At 37.0% G+C, this 20,328-nt stretch overlaps 1 protein-coding gene across 1 annotated transcript; it reads right to left on the reverse strand.

Moving 5' to 3' along the window:
* Positions 1-5,969: 5,969 nt before the first annotated feature.
* Positions 5,970-19,596, reverse strand: LOC101162079 (alpha-1,6-mannosylglycoprotein 6-beta-N-acetylglucosaminyltransferase B). The gene is made up of 18 exons (XM_011488111.3): positions 18,612-19,596; positions 17,760-17,815; positions 17,072-17,187; positions 15,105-15,234; positions 14,849-14,979; positions 13,271-13,335; positions 12,889-13,062; positions 12,051-12,218; positions 10,960-11,129; positions 10,602-10,733; positions 10,346-10,479; positions 9,047-9,189; positions 8,150-8,305; positions 7,834-7,980; positions 7,631-7,747; positions 7,434-7,508; positions 7,109-7,269; positions 5,970-6,246 (listed from the first exon to the last, which is right to left on the reverse strand). Exons 2-18 carry the CDS (start codon positions 17,783-17,785, stop codon positions 6,057-6,059), a joined length of 2,235 nt encoding a protein of 744 aa, XP_011486413.2. The 5' UTR covers positions 17,786-17,815; positions 18,612-19,596; the 3' UTR covers positions 5,970-6,056.
* Between the last annotated feature and the right edge of the window lie 732 nt (positions 19,597-20,328).

Below are 20,328 nucleotides of genomic sequence, written 5' to 3' on the forward strand. Positions count from 1 at the left end.
CACATCTTAACGTGAACCACCCTGCTCGGCTGTTGCTTCTCATGACCTTGAATGAAAGCAGAAAAGCAGTTTATCTTTTAATGTGCCTGTGTGCGAGGGAGTTACACGCTTGCAGTGTGCAGCTGCGGCGCATTGCAGCATATGGGTAGGCATGTCTGCTCTGCCTGTTAGGCAGAGAGGACATCAAAAGGTGGATTTTATACCCCCTCTTGAATACCCGATTGCCACTCCTCACTATAAATCCCACCCCAAAAGGAGCCATTTATGGGACAATAAGAGCCTTCTTATGGGCCCCAAGAAAATGAAGGCAATTCAGAGGTGTGGGATGAAAGATGACAAGGGCTTTTCTTGGCTACTTGCGTTTGCTAGTGACCTTGTTTGCATGCAACTCTTTGGAGATAGTAAAAAATGAAACGTTTGGTCAATTTAGGGCATAGGTTATCTTCCTTTTGCTGCACAAGACCATGACAGCAGATCTGATGACCTGCTCTGCCTATAAGAAGTTATAAAATGTTTTCACTTGCATGCATATATGGGGACAATGGGATTAGCAGAATTCTGAGCACACACATCCAAAAGAGCTGAACCGGATCACATCTGCCTCAGAGTTCCTCAGGTGTGAACAGATCGCCTGAAAACTGACAGGTGATGTTTGGAGAGGGTTTATATCACAGATTGCTCATGCCTTTCCACTAAACTATTCAAGCGCATACAAGCTTTTTTTACTGTTTTTTTTTTTATTTCTTGAACCAATCCCTTTTTCTTGCAGCAGTCAGCACGCACTCTTCAAAGCCATGGACTGTCGTGAGGATCCCAAAATGATTCAGGTCCCACTTATTCTCATATACCCCATCTTTTTGTTGTTTTCCCTTTTTACTCATTTAATTTAATTGCTTTAGTAGTTACCAAGTATCATTAAGGCAGACTTCTGCAGCTCCTAACGGAGTTGTAGGCAAGCCAAGCGTTTGTTGTCAAAATTTATTGGCTTCCAGGGAGGAGGGTTGTTGTTGTTCAGTATAATCTTGGCACGCCAATAACAGGTTTCAATGAAAGCAGCTGCTTTCTTATGGTGGTTGATCCCCTCTCCTCCCTCCACTACTTTATGCACTTGGACAAAATGGACTTGAGGCTGTTTGAAATTTTGTTTTGATACATCTGTAGAATATTGGTTCCTATCCACTGATTCAATTTTTTTTTTGTTGTTGTTGTTGTTGCCTAACAAGCAGAAAACCATTTTTGCTGGGTGTTTATGGTTGTTTTCATATCTGTCACTCATGTTCCCAAAAAGGCTCACTGTGGAGCAACTGAAACATGCTTGAGCACATCGCCTCCTTTTGGACAGAGTAGTTTACTGCATTCATGCAGAGTCTTAAAAGCTTTTCTGGATATTTATTTTAATAATAATAATATTAATAATAATTTGGATTTCTATGCGCTTTTCCAGACTCTCAAATCGCTTGGCATCATTTAGTGTTGCAATGTTGCAATGTGTTGCAGTGTTGCAGTGTTGCAATGTAGCAATTCTTTTATTGCAAGAAGCGTTGCGATAAAAGAATGGAAGTTAAAGTGTATTGATTACTTTGTTTCTGGAGGTATAAAGTCCTTTTTTATATAGTTTGGACAAAAAAGGCTGCCTTTACAAACCACAAATAACTTTAGGAAATAAAACGTCAACAAATAGTAATTACATCTAACATGATTGGGTTTCTGCGACCAAAACTCACGTGCTCAAACACACTTAGGGGTAAATTGTGTATAGAAATGATTTGTACTGTATGTTTTGCTGCCCTTTGGGTTTATTTTGTTTTATTTGTTTTGATTCTGCAATGGGGGAACTTTTTTGAACCATATGTATGTGTTTTCATGGTTTTCCAAGGTTATATTTGGTAGTAATGTTTTTATTTCTGCCCCCCTAATTTTTTTACTCACCAGCTTTCAATCAACCCTGCTGCTTCTAGTTAATTACTTTCTGTGTATTTAGGGGGTTGGGTTTCATTTGTTTCTGCCAGGTCCTCTACTCTTCTTTTCATTCAGTCATGTTTTACCACATTAAAGTTCATTAATTTAAAAACCTCACATTCATTTGTGCATCTATCTGTCCACTTTCTGTCAGTCAATAAAATGCTTTCTCAAACATTCACAATCAAAAAAGGTAAATGGGGCATAAATGTAACGTCGGTGATGGATTTCTGATCAAAATTGGCTTCAAAAGCTTTCAAAAATATGTGGGAATTTGCAAAAAATAATGTCCTTTCCCTGATCATGCTGATTCAACTCCATTTTCCTAAAAAAAATACCAGATTGTTTCTTCCTTTTTTAAAGTACACACAGAAATGATTAGGAAACAGGGAACACTCAAAATAACGTTAAATGACATGCAGAGTTTCTTTGCAGCAGAACTAAACAGCAGTCATTCATCACTAAAATGCTCACAATAGCCTTCAGAACATTTGAAAAAAAAATAAAATAAAATAACCCAGAATGATTCTAAAACCAAACTGGCAACAATTACCAAGAACATATGTGGCTGAAACCAGACACGTCCTACAAAGAAGCTTCATTCCGAGGGGAAACATGTCAGCATTGAAGGAAAGATGGATGTAGAAAAATACAGAGCAGCTCTCAGTGAAAACTTTTCCCACACTGCTTAGTGCTTTTAACTGTGGTTGGGGTTTTTATTTCAACAATACAATAACCAGAAGCATATCAGCATGAAAACACAATAGTAGCAGAAACAGCAAAGAATCTCAAGGAGTCTGTCAAAACCAATGCAAAATGCAAAACAAATGAATGTCTGCCAAGTTTGTATGATTCAAAAGCAGCATCAGGACTATCATTAAGGAAATATTAAACTATTTAAAAAAAAATGATAGTCATGTCATGTTTTAAGCATTCTCTCTGCACAGTTTTAAAATGAAAACAGTGCTGTTTTTCTTGGTAGAAATTAAATTTGTATGTACTGTGATTTATTTGAAAACATGAATATCTGCCTTAAACGATGTCCTTTTAAAGGTTCATGTCATTCTTTTTTTTTTTCCTTTTTCCTTCCATTTCTTAGCACTTTTTTTAAAAAGTAAAGTTAAAAGTTGTATTCTCTTCCTTGATGGATGTTACTTTTTTTTGTGGTGACATACAAAGTCATCAGGTTCCGTTGAAATTTTTTATATAAAAAAAATGCTCAGATAAATAATTTTGTCCACCCTCACTAAAGTTACATTTTCTTGATGAGAATTCCAGTTTAGCTTAGACTGTCTATAGTTTAGTTTAGCAATCAGCTATTGTATTTCCTGACTGAATTTATGTTTTTGTATGATTACTAGTGTTAAAGCCAGTTGAGACAACTAAAATGACATTGGGCTAAAATTGAATTATATTGAATTGCATGGTTTCTCCTTAATGTAAACCTCGGTTAGTCTGTTGGTGGATCCATAAAGATGATGTGCTACATGATTTCAGCTGCATGATTTTCTTTGAATATCTTTTGATGATTTGGTCATTTTGAACTCCCGAAGAGGTTCAAAAAAATGTTTTTAATAGAATATTGGCAGAGAATATTTTTACTGATTACGTTTTTTTTCATCAGATCAAAGTGACAACAGTGCATTTAGAAATATATACAAATAAATTACGCTTTTATGTTATAAAGTATTTCTTTAATATATTATGAAAATAACAATAAAAATAGTTATTATTTCTTGTAACAGAAGATTAGCATTTTCATTATTTGTCCTGTTCAAGAGAAAACCATCAACAAAACCTATATACAGATAACAGGACCAGAAATGTTTTTGCAAAAATGATTTAATTTCACAGTTTAATGCAAAATGTGCTTTACCATTTTTACTCTTGTTATTTTATAAATAGAAAAGCAATCATACATTTGTGTGAAAATTATATATTTTTAGATGTTGGACTATTTCTTTTTTTTCCTGTAAAAAAACTGATTATTTCAAAAATGAAATAAATGTAACTTACAATAAATGACTGTATTTAAAAAAAAAAACAACAACAAAAAAAAACAATTCTCTGGAAAGTTTTATGATTAAACCAATTGTTGCCCTAATACTAATGTGGTTTGTTTATAACAGAATTAGAAAAATAATGTAAATTTTTGGGACTTTGGGATGAGGTATTTGTCATCTACCATGTTTGTGAAGAGCTTATTAAAGACATCATATCTTCATCTTTAGTCGTGTCGTTTAACATGATTTTCAAAACCAATGTGTGGAAAATCCAGAGCTCCAATGACGTGAACCTTCTTCATCATACAAATATCTTTTTGTCCTGAAGGACATCATGCTGTCTGTCACAGTCAAATGGGTTTGGAGCAACCGTCTTAATCCTGTTAGTTCTGCTCTCTCATGCTGTGAGGTAAATCAGCAGAAGTGTGGAACAGGGAAACTTTTGACCACATTTAAATGTTTTTGGAGCCTTAGACTGAACTCTCTATTGCCCCCTGGGAAGTGAGTGACAGCTTTTATGTTGGCAAATGTGATATAAACTGTGACTCATCCAGAAATAACATCTTTTTCCTGAATGTTTCAAACACAACCCTCTGAGTCAAAGAATTACCTCTGAAACCTTGTCCTTTTTATTCCAAAATTGCTGTTTGACATGAACCAAAGTTAAATTCCATCACTTTTGGCCTAATTAAGCAAATCTCACACTGGATGTAGGGAAATCAGTTCATCTCAAAGGCTGTTTTCATGGGACATTTCACAGCTAGTTACGATCACATTTGTCAGTCCTGGTCTCCAACCACTGCAAGTAATGTGCTCAGGCTACACACACAACATTGAGCCAGAAAGTAACTTTTCCTACTAGTTAGATACTAGTAAGACATTTTAATGAGCATTAAAAATGTCTGTTTAGCATCCTTTGAGGCGTTTTCCCAACAGCAGAATCATGTATTCATCAATTCTCTATCACTGAACACACCGCTTTTGTTTCTTGAACAGGCTGCTCTGCAGGAGGAAGATGTTAAAACGAGTCTGTGCCGTAGAATTCACCGTTTTGGATTTTCCTTATAGTGGCTGACATTGCTAAATACCCTCGGGAAGTTCAGGGTCATGATTTGAGGCTAGATATTGGTCACGGCTAGGGGGTAATAGAGCACCTCTGGGCAACATTAGTCATTTGTTATCATATGTTATCATCAAAATGGTTTCAAAGTGCCATTTCCAGTAAATGACTTAAAAAAACACAATTAGGCCAGTCCTTTGTGACTTTTTTTCCAGTGTGTATTGAAAAGATAAACAATGCAGCTCTGCTGTTCCTTGCATTGGTTGCATGGATTTTAAAACACTGTTTAGGGGGTTTCTTGAGTCAGACAATTGGGAACCAATAGTTCATATAACAATTTAATCATGGCTGTCTGGCGCAGACCTCCCAATGGCATCCAGAGGTTATCCATGAATCGCCCAGATAATGAGCCTCATCGCTTAGCCTGTCATGCTCTCTCCTTTGAGGGGAAAATAATCTTCATAGCCAGCATAGCTACATAATCATAAACCCATTTAGATTGGTGCAATTTTAATTGAAAACGTTAATTTGATTTGGCACTGGTGCCTTGAATTTATCAGTTTTTAGTTGGTAAGCTTTCATTTGTTCATTTGCCCAATCACTCTAGTGTAAGAAAAGTTTTAGACTTGTCTCTGTATGTGTCAAAATATTTCATTTTTGGATATAAATAATTACAAACTTTACTACAGACAAGACTGTAAAACTTTCACTTGTTTTGTAAAGGCTGCTGCTTGGATGTGCTAGAAAAACCTATATGTGCAGAGCTTGCATTGGAAGGGGCTCTTGGATAAGATTTATTCCACTGAATTCTTTCATTTTGTGGTGTTTAACCCTTGTGCTATCTTAGATGACCCCACCCTTGCATTGACGTGTTATTCCTACCATGACAAAGGTGGATAAAGGTGGAAAGATTTCATGTAATCCATTGACACCAGTGAGGTTCACAAATCCTTGAAGAAAAAGGTTCAGCGCACTGTCTAGTGGGTCTAGATGACCCAACTCCCATTGTTAAAGTGCCTAGTATAGCACAAGGGTTACAGGCACTGTGGGCACAGTGCCACTTGTCCAGAACTGCAGGGACACAGTCTGCGGTGTGAAGGGTCAGAGCCAGCACAACTAAACAGCAGATTCTCCCGCTGAAGGCCACAGTGACGACCCCAAGGGTTGTAAGAGGGGAACAGATGGTTGACTTCCTGCACCATGCGAGAGCAGCCCAGTCCAAGCCTGCAAAATGGAAATTAGTGATAGATTTATGGAATGCCATACATCTCCTGATCCTCCTGGATTCTCTTAAAAGGAGGCGTCATGCCACATTCCTTTTTGAAATCCCTGAAATCTGTTAATATACCTGAGCGTGGAGGTATACAAGCCACAGGAGCAATGAGAGCAAGGCCGCCTAAATGTCAAGTTTTTTTCTAAATTGTTTTAACCACCAGGTTTAGCTTTCTAATGAAATACCAATGTGTTACATTTATTTTTTTTAAAAAGTGTTAGAATACATGACAGCAAAGTTAAACATAAATATGGTGATTTCTTTTGACAACAAAATTATCAAATACATCTTAAATTTGGACTTGTGGGCTTTTTAATTGTAATTTGTCATTTCTGGTGAATAAATGGACAAGACAAACATAGAGGTTAATTGTTAACAATTTAATTATTGTTAGAATTACATAACTGGATAGAAATCAACCAAAAATGCAGTTAAAAGAATTATAAACTACATAAAAAGAATATAACTAATCTCTGTGATTGTCTTCTCTTCATGATAGTTATCAAATCTATATCTGGAAAACAGAAATAAGTTATTATTTGATATGATTTTTAAAAATTTGCATTTCCACACAAAAAGCAAAATCTTCTGAGATGATGACTTAGAGATCTAACCCCTTAACTTTCAACTCTAGGTTCCGTAGTTCTCAATTTTTTTCATTTTTCGTTTTCATTATTAGTAAACCCTTATGATGTAAAGCTATTTTTGAGAGGTGAGAGGTTTCAGCATCATTTTGGAAAAAAAAAATCATTTTTTGTGTTTTTCTGTGAAGCAAAGATATGTGCATGTAGTACATGTCTGCTGTTTTCTCACCTGGTGAAAGCCGCAGGAGTGTTGAGGTGATGAAAGAGAGCAGGCTCGCACCACAGTGACGAGTGTTGACACACACTCACACAGGACTGACCCAGTGGACCCAAGTGCACCTTTAAAGCACTCTCTGGGGGCCAAGTAGGTACGGATGTACTGCAGAAGTTCTTGATGGATTCAGAATCAGGAAATAGATGAGAAAATGTAAACTTATCATTAATGTGAGTTGTTAAAATAGCTTTTTAGCTCATTTAAAACAGTATCAAATGTGCTTTTACTATGACACTGCTGGTAGTTATTAACTTTTGGAATTAAAAATGTGTTATTGGACCTGGTAGGTGATGTAACTATGAACCCGCTCCAGCATTCCCACACAAGTGAACTCTCGAGGAGTGAAAGGTTTCACCTGCAGAAACATACACAAACTCTTTTATTCAGAGCTACCATGAGTGGAATTTAGAGAAAATGAGATTAATGTTTATGTACTTATAACAAAGCTGTTCTTAGTTCTAGGCGAGTGACAGCTACCTCAGTGTTTAGAATAGACTTGACTGCCTCTCGAACAGCAGTCGTGTTGGTCATGTCCACAGTCAGCACGTAGGGTTTACCAATGAACTGTTCTGCGTACGGGTGCTGGGAGGAGATCTGACCATGAAAGTCATTGACTGTTTTTAGATCACAGCAACAATTTATAATGTTTTTTTTCCACTTTTGGTAGTTTTTTTTTTTACTTTTCTTGTGGTGGGTTTGCCCTTGTAGAAATTGTTGTTGTCTGATGTGTGTGGAGGGTCAAAGCGTGGTTGGAGGAAAATGCAGCCCAGAGCTATGGCTTCAATAGGAGCAGGACCCTCATATGGGAAACCGAGCCCAATAAATACCTGGAACACAGAAACAACAGAAAAAGCAATAAGTGATAAACAAATCAGGTTGTTATTATTAGTTTTGATACACACCAAATTCCGTTTGGAGCTATAAAACATGCTCTGCTTTCAGAGGAAATCATTTCCATGTTTGGTAGAATTATTCTGTGACAGCTTCGTCTCTCACCTTGGCTCTGTGGAGAAGTTTTAGGAATTGTTCTTGTGTCAGGAGTCCATGGTTTTTCACAAAACTGGGCAAATTGGAAGAATGGTGTGAAGCCTGGTAGACTGTGCCATGAGTCTCCAGTTCTTCACTGATTATTCGCACATATTCGGATTTACCCTGGTACCAAAAAACAGCAAAAATACAAAACAAAACATGTAAACAAATGTATACCCACACACTGAAAATGAAAATTTAAAGATCCACTCCAATGAAAAATGTGTTTTGGTGTTTTTAATATGTTCTTGTGGTATTTGTCTCATGATGGAGGACATATCTAAAGACAATTAAGCTTAAAATTGCATTTCTGGGTGTTTATTTATTCAAATCATTGTTAATCATAAGCACACAGAAAGGAAATGCTGTTGGAAAAAGCTTATGTGACGCAGAAGCTACTACGGCAAGCCACAGGCTCCCTGCTCTGTCCCGTTCTGATGCCTCCACTTGTAAACGACTATGTCTTCATTTTTCTCGTTCGAGCTGGCATCTAGTCATAAATAAAATATGACTAGAAATAAAAAAATAGACATTTTTTAAAAGACCAACATAGAAAAAAATATCCTGTCACTCTACATTCAAGCAAGTTAACTTATAGGTCCACGTATTTAAAGTGCTATAACATAACAAACTTGTGAGCAATACATAAACTTAGGTTTATTGCTGCTTGCCCGGGTTTATTGTATCCCCACCGCAACTCACACTGAAAGGGACCGTGGTAAGGCATCTCACAAACCAACTTAAAAATAATAAAACCAAATGTGAAAATCCCTACAAAATAAAATGACAACGTGTGTCTTCATTTAAACCTTCCAGTAGTTCTTGGAAACAGTTATTTATTCGCTTCTCGTTTGGAGATACTACCTGCCACATGTAGTCCTGTTTGCCATAGACAACTGCTATCCGCTCTTTCCTGTAGCTCTCTGGCTCCAGCCTATCCTTACTCTTTTCCGTCTTTAGTGCCTCCTCACTCACAAAACCCAGGAAAGAGTTGTCAGGAGTGTGAGCTGCAGAAAAGAATATGTAATGCAGAAAAATACCAACATAGAGACTGAATCAAAACTTTAGCTTTCATCCCTTTACGCCTGAATTTATTTCCAGCAAAAGAAATTACATATGTTTTTGCTTTCAAGTAGAAGTTAAGTTAAGGTAATTTTGGAGCCAAAATATTTACATCAATAGGTGTCAGGAGGTTCATCAAACAAGAGAAAGAAGAGATGAGAAAAAAATGTGTCTTCGTGTCTGCTCATGCTTTCTATGCCCTCTTTGCCCCAGAAACTGTTTATTTTAGAAAACTAGATCAAACATGGGGAATACTTCCACACTCATCTCCACAAAGGATGACCCAAAACAAATGAAGCTATGAGCAAAACAAATGTTCCTGAAACATCCCCAAAAACTACTTCTGGCCAACATTGATGGACAAGCTTATTAAGACAGTGGCTTAGATTCTGTGTCAGAAGAAAAACATTCTGAAGACATCAATCATCGGTTGAGGAAAGTGAGTTGTCCACATAAAATAGCAGATTAGGTGTTTTGATAAGCAGCTGCTGTTTTTTGACATGCTTGGGAAGGTGATGGAGAGAAGTGTTTACTTTGGAAAGAATGTGCCATCAACACTACCAGTCGAAGCTGCATACAGAGTCAAGTCTGCATGTGTTGGAATCTACAGTTCTCCTCTGTCTTGTTGAAGACATCTGCTAAATCTGTCTCAATTCATTCCCAGTGTTACCCTGTTGGATCTGTTTTTGCCTTTACTTGTCTCCAATGCCTTGGTCCACAGCTTTACACACTCACACATCAGATTGACGCAATAGGCCAAAACAAAATTCAAAATTACTTGTTTTTTTTGTGTATATACTTTTTTAGCCGGTAGAGATTATTAGAACTAAGGACTTTCTTTTGTGTCTTTTGTTACATCTTTAACTGAAACCCCATTCACACACACACACCTTCACAAGACAAACAACATTTTGATGTATGAAGAGCTGAGCTGCTCTGGGTTGACTGCTTCCAGCTTGTGTCCATCTCCACGGAAAAATAACAGGAAAAGACTGCGGAGTGAAGCTTTCTCTGGGTATTGGCTCAAACAAACCCTACCCTTTGGAGCAGGAAATAGATGTGTCTGCATGTTATCTCCGATTGATGGGAAAAGAAACTTACGGAACATGTTCATGTACTGTAGAGGCCGGAGTCCCCAGCTGCCCCATAGTGTCTTATATCCACGGCTCTGTGCATAACTGGCCAGGTTAAAAGTTGGTTCAGTGCCAAAAGAGTCCAAGATCCTGAAGCGGCACCTGGAAAAAGTTAAAACAGGATAAAATGATGTGTCTTATATGACTAAACTCAATAACATTTTATATTATAAGTGAAAAAGTCCTGTTATCATGTTATGTCTTTATTTTGTACGTCATCATACTTGTAATGATTAAAGGCTAGTCCCATGGCCCCATGGAGGTGAGCAAGCCCGTGGTAGTCAGTGTAGATAAGGTCAAACATTAGAGGTCTTTGAATTGGACAGCCACCGTGGCCCGGTGCAGCTCCTATTAGTCTTGACCAGACAGAGTAAGATAAAGAAACTTCAGAAACTTTTAACCTTTTTTTCACTCTAATAAAGCATGACTTGTTGAAATAAAATTTGGTACATCAATTAATCTCTTTCCACGTCTTGATGAGTTGCAACTTAAAATATTCAACAAGAGAGAGATGAATGCTAAACTTAAAGCCTTAAAATATTACGTCTACACCTCTTCCTGTATCTGGTTTGATGGTTTAACCTGTGTAACTGGCGTTGTGAGCTGCTGAAGGTCAGGTGGTGCCCCAGAATTGTCAGGCAGGCACTGAGGTCAGCCCACTGGACCAGCTCTCCAAGAGGACCTCCTCTCTCCACCATTGCCTCAAAATGCTGACCAGCCTTCCCAGCCAGGGCACCGGGGTAAAGCAGCACCTGTAGGGAGGGAGGTTTTCACATCCAAGTCACACACTGGAAAGAGATCATGTTGAGATTTTTTGTTTTCTAAACTGTCAGAACAAACTAAGGCTGGTGCGACAAAATGTAATCCAGGGAATCTTCAGTTCTGATTGATCAAATCCATGAATCTATTTTCCTCTGAGCCCAGCAACAGACTGGTGACCTGTCCAGGGTGTACCCCGCTTTTGCCCAACAGACCTCATGACCCCGAAAGGAACATACCGGGTTAAGAAAATAGATGGATGGATGTTTTCTTATAAGTAAATTGTCAAAAAGGCTAGAAATGATCAATAAAAACAAAAATGTCATTTCTGCATAGGTGCTAATGTAATGTGAATGTTTAGAACAACTGTAAATAGAAATATGCAGATCAGCAGGTGTTGTAAAAAAGGGGTGGGATCATCTGAGATTTCTCTTCAACACACTCCTTTTCAAGCACACTGTCTTGTTTAATCTGTCTTTTTTAAACTCTTGTGTTTACATTTGTGTTTGAAATAAAAAAATTGAATTGAAAAAGCAGCTTTTTGGCTAGTTCTTATTATAAAATGAATTGCAAGTGACGAGAGAACAGCTGTTCATAACCAAATAAAATTGGATTTTCAGGTTAAAATTTGAAAACTGAATTGATGGAAATTGGAAATTAAATAAAGATGTCAATTTTTAACCAAATTTATTCCACAGTTCGGCAATGATATCCAGGTATAAAACAGGCCCATTCTTTCAAAAAGAAACTTAGAGTCATGGGCTTCAACCTTTACAGTATTGTAGTGTATATTTGCATTGTACTCTCTTAATTCAAGCTTTTGCAGCCATTAAACCAGATTTAAACAAAAATAACCTCCTTGATTTCATACAGAAAAACATAAACCAAAGTTTTGGGTAAAAAATTCAACATACCTTCAGCTCAGCTGAGCCTGTGTCACTGCCATTCTGCTTCATTCTCAGACCAGCTTTGATCCACCTTTCAGACATCCGTTCCACTCTTGATCGGATGAACTTGATTGCCAAACTGCTGCTGTTGCTGAGCTCCTCATATAGTGAGCTCAAACTGTCACGTATATGAGCCTAAGTATAGGTTCAAAGAAATGGACATCTATGTCTTATAAATAAATACATTTACAGTTCCACAACAGAAAAAAATCAAATACAAATTGTTCAGAGAAAACCCATTTCTACTTTTTAGAACTATCCAAATAAGGTGTAAGATGGAAGACAGAGAGGAGATCTCCAATTTAACTGAAATATCAAAATTCAATCAATTTAGAAAATATTTTCAGCAAAAAGCAAGTTTTAAAATTCAAAGAAGAAATTGCACATTGAAATGGCGTAAAAACATAATGGAATCTAAATTTTTTGTAACCTGTTAAGTTTAAAAATACTGCTTGTAATATTTTTCAGTTTAAATTGATCATCAGACAGAATGATAAAAAATAAGTGAAAGCAACCTTTTGGAGTCACAGGGCTGCCAGAGTCAAACCTGGCTACTATTGGGCGAAGGCGGGGTACAACCTGGACAAGGCTCCAGTCCAGCAACTTTCTTCCCCCATTGTTTTTCTGTTTTCAATTCTTAATACCTAGTTTGTAATGCCCTGTGACAGACTGGTGATCCGTTCAGGGTGTACCCCACCTACACCCAACAGTAGCTGGGTTGTCTCTAGTAACCCTAAGACCCCATTAAAGGATTCAGCCGGGTTCTGAGGATGGATTGATGAAAATTCTGTTTTAAAAAAGATACCGTCTTTGCATTCAAATGGGTCTTCTGGTGCCATGGGAGGCTGGAGTGGTTCCTTCCAGGACGGGGAGGGCAAAAGTTCTCAATTTGACTGAGATAAGACAATATGGAGCAGGTGGTACCATCCACCCCGTAAAAAGCATAGCAGGGGTCTGACTCCCAATGGGCCTGCAGGAACTGCCACAGAGACGGAGTAAGAACTGTTTTATTGTTTTACAATTTGTTCAAGTTATCTTTTTTAATACTATGGCAGTAATATTTAAATTAAATGTCTTTGTTTGATTTAAAATAGAATTTGAAATTCAAACCTTTCGAGAAAAGCTCTTCAACACAACAGGATTTACACAACTGAAAAAACATGGATGACTTTTTCACACAAGCTCACCTCTGTTTTTTCTGCACAGACAGGATAGGCCGGATCAGTTGGCATGTCACATTTCTCAGTGAATCCTATAGGAATACAATCATTTAATTAATTTGTATTCAGTTATTCCACAGTCGGATACACAAAAGACAGATGTATTAGTGTTAAAAACCAGTTGTGTGAATGCAGCGTAAAGCAAAGGAAATAAGAGTTACTCTGTTGTTTCTTTTACATCTTGTTAGTCAACGTTGTAAAGTCATATACTTTCAATTAAACAGACACAATATATATCAAGATTTTTTTCTGTCTTTTCTTATTTATTTTAGTTTCAGAGCATAAGCATCTCACGCATCTTTGACACTGCTCCTTAGTTTCATGATTTACATAAGTAGGTCTATATTAATGGATATTTTGTTTAAAGAAAAAGTTTCAGTTAAAGTAAAACTGAACAGGAATTCAGAATTTATTTTGAACACTATTCTTTGTTGTTTTTTTGGGAGGGGGACAAACGTTAAGTTAATGCCTTGGATTCATCATGAAATATCAGAATATCTGTTATTCTGATGGTAAGATGGATGGGTATTTTAAGGCAGAGTGTTTAAACAGGCCCCGTCCCAAAAGCCCTTTACCATCCTTAGTCAGTGACAGTTAACTAGTATAATAACACAAATCTGGACCATCTGCTTTCAACTGATTCTCATTATTTTATTATACAAAAATGTAGTCATAAAGGAGATCAAAACAACAACAAGAAACTAAAAGAGTATGACCTGGCCTGTTGAAAGGACTCCTGGGTAATTGTCTGTTTTATAGGTGTGGGGTAATGTGAGAGGCAGGGTGTGAGGGGCCTAATAGGAATTGAATGAACGCTGATGACATGTGTGTATGTAGTGTATGTCTTCACATGTTCACAAGTAAGCAAACATGCTTTTGCATGTGCCTGTGTGGCACAGATCCTCATATGAAATGGAGTTCACTCATCCCCTCCTCACTTTAACACAAGCCTGGCGTGCCAGCCAGTGTGAGTAACCCAACTCTGACCTGACACCTCACAGGAGGGTCGTGAAGTCAATGTAAACATTTTCGCCGCAGCCGCTAGATGATTGACATTGGTTCTGTGGGACTTGTTAAATATCTATTCAAGTACTTTTATCCCTCACAGGCACCTGTATCCACCACCCTTTAACCCTCCATTCAAACTCTCTATTATCACAGCTTGTTAATTTTACTGAGTAGTTAACCTCTACTCTGGGTCCAAACCAAGGTTTTGGTGTTCACTGCCAAACTACCAGTCTGTCACAGGACAATTGTACAGCATTTGCTCATGTTCCCTGCAACAAACCCAAAAAGCTTTTCTCTCAATCAACATGTTCACAGCCATTTAATTTTAATTTTAGAACTAAAGGGAACACAAGACACTACATTAATAGATTATGTTATGGATGTATGCAGTACATTATTTAATTTCTTTTTTTCAAAAATTGAAACACAGCAGAAGTGCAAAGTAAATCTAAATCTAAATATTTGTTACAAAATTCTAAAAATCGTCAAGTAAAACTCTTAAAATGAGAGGCTGTAGCAGATCAATCTGGGCTTAACCTGAGGGTGGCGTGAGCATAAATGCTTTATGGTTGTGGTGCTGTTGGCTACTGATCTGATCTAGTCTCCAGGACACTCGCTGCAGCTCTGTTTCCAACAACCTCCCCAAACTTTGCTGGTCCTGTTTAAAGCTGGAAAGCAAATTAAAACAAAAACACAACACAGAAATAATTACAAATGTAAAACCTTTGCTATGTAGACCTGACTGTACTTAAATATCAAAAGAATAATTCATAATAATAATTTCATCAAATACCTTTTAAGCAGTGAAGTGAGAGCATTTTTGTTCAGATGGGTGTTGTGTCTTTCTCTGCTCAGCTTCTGCACCTGAGTACTCAAAGCATCCAAGCGATGCACCAATTTATTGATACCAAGAATGTTCCCACCTGCATGAAAGAACACAAGGGTTGGTATTTCTTCCACAATTGGCTGGCAATTTACTTCAGCATCTGTAGTATTTTTGGCATAATGTTGTTAAAACTCAAGTATGACAAACTTAATTAGAAAGAAGATAATATTTTAAGCAAAGCCATAGTCTTTTTTATTATTTAACACTGGCACATTCATGCAAGTCCTTCTGTTATGCCCCTGCAGTACAGTTACTGCTAATTCTGATAACACAAAATCCAAAAGGTCAATTTGGGAGGTCAGGTTAAAAATTACAATGCAGCTTGCAGCCGCACCTTAAATTGGGAAACCTAATAACAATGTTTTTTTTTTTTTTTATTTAATTTTTTTTTTGGACACTGGTAAAGTATCCATTAAACTGGCTCTTCAAACCCACCCTGACTTGTCATAAACATTGTAAAATGTGCTACATTTAACAAATACGGTTTAAGCACAAAATTAAAAAATAAACACACAAGGAGTCTGATAAATTATTTAAATGAATCCTGCATGGAGCACACTTAAATCTGTTCAACTTGCAACATGAGACCAATGACTTTTGCTTTTCAAAAACTGAATTCAGAGATTCAGAAGCTGAATGTCAACAAACAATAATTGAAAACAAAAATCACTTTGCACAAAAAGGTTCTGAAAAAACTATACTTTGGGAGAAAAAAATTAGGGGAGGAAGGGGGATCAGGTCTTATTTGACAGAACTGTTGAGTTGATGTAATTAAAACATTTTATTCCAGTTTCAAATGGTTAATTTTGGTACCACTGGGATTTGAGAGCAAAGAAATGGGTTAGGATTAATCCTCAGAGTTACTATAAAGTGCACTTATTGTTTAAAAAGTTAACATTTCCAAAAAAACAGCAATTTCAAACTAACTTACTATGAAAAAGGAAGTACAAATTGAAAGGATCATTACGTTGATAATTTTTTTCTACAAAGATTGAAGACAAAACAAATGGATTAAACTGAATTGTTTTTACTGCTGCATTCAACAGCATCTCTTCCATGTGACATAACGCATTTTGCATCTAAGCCATGGCTGTGGCTCTTTGTACACAACCTGTGGTGGGTCCTTCTAAGCTCAAAGCCTTTGTGGCTGAGAATAACCACCGGCTTGCATTGTTTCAAACAAAACATTGTTCATGGAGGCAAAGGACTTCAATATTTGGATGTTTGGATCAAATATCATCTCCTGTGATGACAGTCTTACTAAAATGTTTAAGTCACCCACAAAAACCGCAAGTTTGTTTTTATTCTGTTATAGATAATCCCTGGAGAAATGCATGTTCTCTGTAGCATATCTCCAAATTCTCCAAGTAACTGAATTTAGAAACTTTCCAACAGCATTTATGAACAGTTTTACAGAACTTATTGTTTTTCTGGAAGATAAAATAAAGTTGAAATACTAAAAAATGTATTTTGATTAAATATTTGGCTTGCATTCACAAATTGTTTTGGAACAGACACCCAAATATGGTTAATTTATTCTAAAGTTACATCATAAAGAACAGCTGAATTTATGGGAAATACAACACAGTGCTCCCTGCTCACTTTTTTGTTTTAATTTTTTGTTTTTTTTTCTGTCCAAAACAGAAACAAACAAGGAAGAAAAAAAAGTTCAGTCCAGAAAGAAACAGTCTGACCTGACAAAAATATTTATCTGACTGGCCACATACCAGCAATTGTCCGGCCAATGAAGATTGTAGGGGCCCACCACAAGTTGTGTATAAATGTTCTTTCGATCATTCAACATATAAGTGTTGTACATTTCAATAAGCAAGAGGAGACCTCGCCCAAAACTAAATCATCCATTTCTCTGTCACCTTGTTCTTCAGGAAACCTCCCAGCAGCTTCATTCTGGGTCATCTCAAGAGGCACCCAGAGGCTTTGCAGCAGGAGGGTGATCAAAGACAGGCACAGACAGAGCACCAGGCAACCACTAGAGGGCACAAAACACAAAGTCTTCCATCACATGCCTGACAGAAAACAGCACATTCAAGAAAAAATGGTCTCCCTCAAACGCAGACCATAATATTTTGTGTTTAACTGCTTCTTTGAAAAGAGACTGAAAATTTTCCAAAAAAATAAAAGGAGAGAAGAACTTTTTTTTTGTTTAAGGCAAGTGAGGGAAGTTTTTTCTGTGTTCTCTTTTTGACTTTGATTTTTTTATCACTGAAACATCTAACATTAATACATTTGGAAAAGAACAAAAAAAAACAGCAAAGTTCTATGTCTCTGCTCACAAATGATAGGCACAGACAATGCTTCTCTTGCACTATCATCAGGCCAGTTAACATATCAGAGCTCTCCAAAGTAAACAGCTGAGCACAACCATGTGCGCAAATATTTAGCAAGGCCTCTTGATATCTACAAAAGCACAAGACTTGGATCCAAAGTTAAATATTTTTGTTCAGCTGCATCAATTTTAACGTCAATAAGCATTTCAGAGCATGCATTGCTGCATGTCTCCATTAAACGCTTTGGTGATTAATGGAGAAAGCTGGACCTTACCTGCGAGGACGCAATGCAACACGCATGGTACCCAACGGACACCTCTCCAGATATCACTGTCAAGGCATGAAAAGGTGAAATCATTACGAGGATCAATGAATATATACATATTGTGCCCCAAAGCATCAACACATATAGTTCATTAAATCAATTCAGATGTTTTGTCCTGACCCTTTTTACAGGGTAAGCATTCTTGCAACCTCCCATTGCATGCAATGGTGAAAAAGGTTTTTTTTTTCCCACCAAGTGTAGTGATTTTAAAATTGACCCTTTGATAAGGTAACATCAGTGCAAAAAACCAGAGCAAATGTATCAGGATTTTATTGTTCTTTTATAAAAACAACAGAATAGAAGAAAACTTAAAATTCTTTTTTCCTTCAATTAAACCTGCAAAATAACAATACCATGGTAAAGTATAGTGAAGGAAGCATGATCATGTGTGCTGTTTCCTTGCTTATTTACTTGATGCAACAATTGTCAAATCTCATTTTGAATAAAACATGCTTCAAATTTTGACAGAACTATTAAAGAAATGCCCTGTTTATGCTTGCGTGTTTGCTACAAAGCAAGTTTTGTATCACTTGGACTTAAGCACAAAAGATCCATAAAATGTTTATGATTAAACCACCTGCATTGCATAACTAACAACTAGCATTCAATAGGGCATTTCAGCTTTAGATTCTTCTGTGTTTGTGTTTGAACAACTCAATCAATCGGACAGATAAGTATAACAAAATATGTTGTTATCTTGTTGTTCTGTGTCAGTGTCAGTGAATGACAGAAATCATGCAACTCATTTGTAACTGAAAAAGCCAGCCAGCAGACAAACACACAAACACTCTTTCTTCTCACCTGTATGGGTTTTAGTCCCAACCCACTTGCAACCATCAGACCTGTTTGGAAAACACACAAATGCAGGAAAAAAAAGAGATAAACTCTATCTTGCCTTCTCTTTTTAAAGCTTTTTTTTATGTTCTTTCTGTCTTCTTCCCTCCTATTCTGGTCCTGCCTTTTCTCTAACAGAGGGCCTATGAGAAGGCATCATGTGGTTGTCAAGGTAACCCAACTCCCCTGTAAAGAAAACAATACCCGTGGAGCTCCTTGGGCTTCTTGAGAACACAATAGAAGCCACGCTATAGCATGACAACTTCTTTCAGCCTGTGGCTAGACTTAAAGCCTTAAGAAGGGAACTCTTTCATAAACCTCAAATGGGGCAAAACATTGGCACTTTGGGAGATAATAGACACTAACAAAATGACTCAGACGGCCCCTTTTTCAGCGCAAAGCAGAGTATGTGATAAATAAAAGATGATAGGAAAACTGGATCTCTGGCACTGCCTAAAGCTCTTGTACCAAATTATAGGATTTTTTGGAAAAATGCAAACATTTGGTAAAAACAGATTTTTTTTCTGAACTTTCTAATCCCCATTAGTTATGCAATTTATTTAGGATTTTTCTCTAGAGATTACAAAGTTGCAATCACATAGGGATATTGAGTTACACATCAAACCAAACTGCTTTACTAACTAACAATACTGCTTTGGAGTTAGGCATTTAGACCCACATAAGATCTCGAAATTCTCTAATGTCTGGAAAAAAGGTCTATATAAAAAAACAAGCAAAAAAGAAATACTTCCATCGGGTAAACATTTAAACATCAAATGTTCTGTAAAAAAGTAAACATGGAATGTTAAAGTCTGCCACTGGTCTCAGCTTTTTAAGAGATAGCACAGCTTTAGTCACCCCTGACTGCTCAATTTGTGTCTGTGTGCACGCTCATTTGTGATGTAGAACCAAACGGGATGGAGCTGAAAATAGGTGGGGTTAGAGTGACGTCACGCAGTGTGTGGGAACAGAAGGATTTCACGAGGGTAAACCTCTGTGAGCTTAAGCCTTAAGGCTTACTCCCATCTGTCTCTGTTGTTTCCTCTCCTTCATGCAGTTGTGCATCTGTGACTCAAGAGGGGATAATACTAGCTGAATTTCATTTCCAGTGACTTTCTCTAATTCTAATCATCACTATAACCACACAAAGTCACAATACATAAAAACACAATAGATCCTGGATTGTAATTTTAAACATAATGATTAAACAGAATGATGATGACACAGAGGTTTAGCAGATGAGGTACTTTCCCTAACTCGTGCTTTTTTTCTCTAAAAATGTCTGCTTATGTTTACAGGAATTTTTGTAATCTTTGTACGGATCACATCGTTTTTGGCTCAGGATGAAAGGTATGTTCTGCACTTTCAGTCACTTTAAATGCATGATAGCAGAGAAGTAGTAGTTTTTATATTAACCCACCCTTAGCAAAAAGCCGTCTATTAAAGTGTACCACAAGTACACCGCTATACTTAAAGTGAGGCAGTAGTTGAAGTATATCTATATATTGTAAACTAAAAATGTTCAAATTCAGTCTGACAGGGTATTCAGTTAGTATACTTACACTTACTGTAAGTTTGAGCTACGCTAACACTGTTAGTAACGTTCTGATTTAATGGAGAAAAAAGGGACGAATTGTGCTCCGTATTGGTTACAGTGTAAGCAATTCTGTTCTGTCTGAACGCT

Source organism: Oryzias latipes, chromosome 19, assembly GCF_002234675.1.
Source record: "Oryzias latipes chromosome 19, ASM223467v1".
Classification (NCBI taxonomy): Eukaryota; Metazoa; Chordata; class Actinopteri; order Beloniformes; family Adrianichthyidae; genus Oryzias; species Oryzias latipes.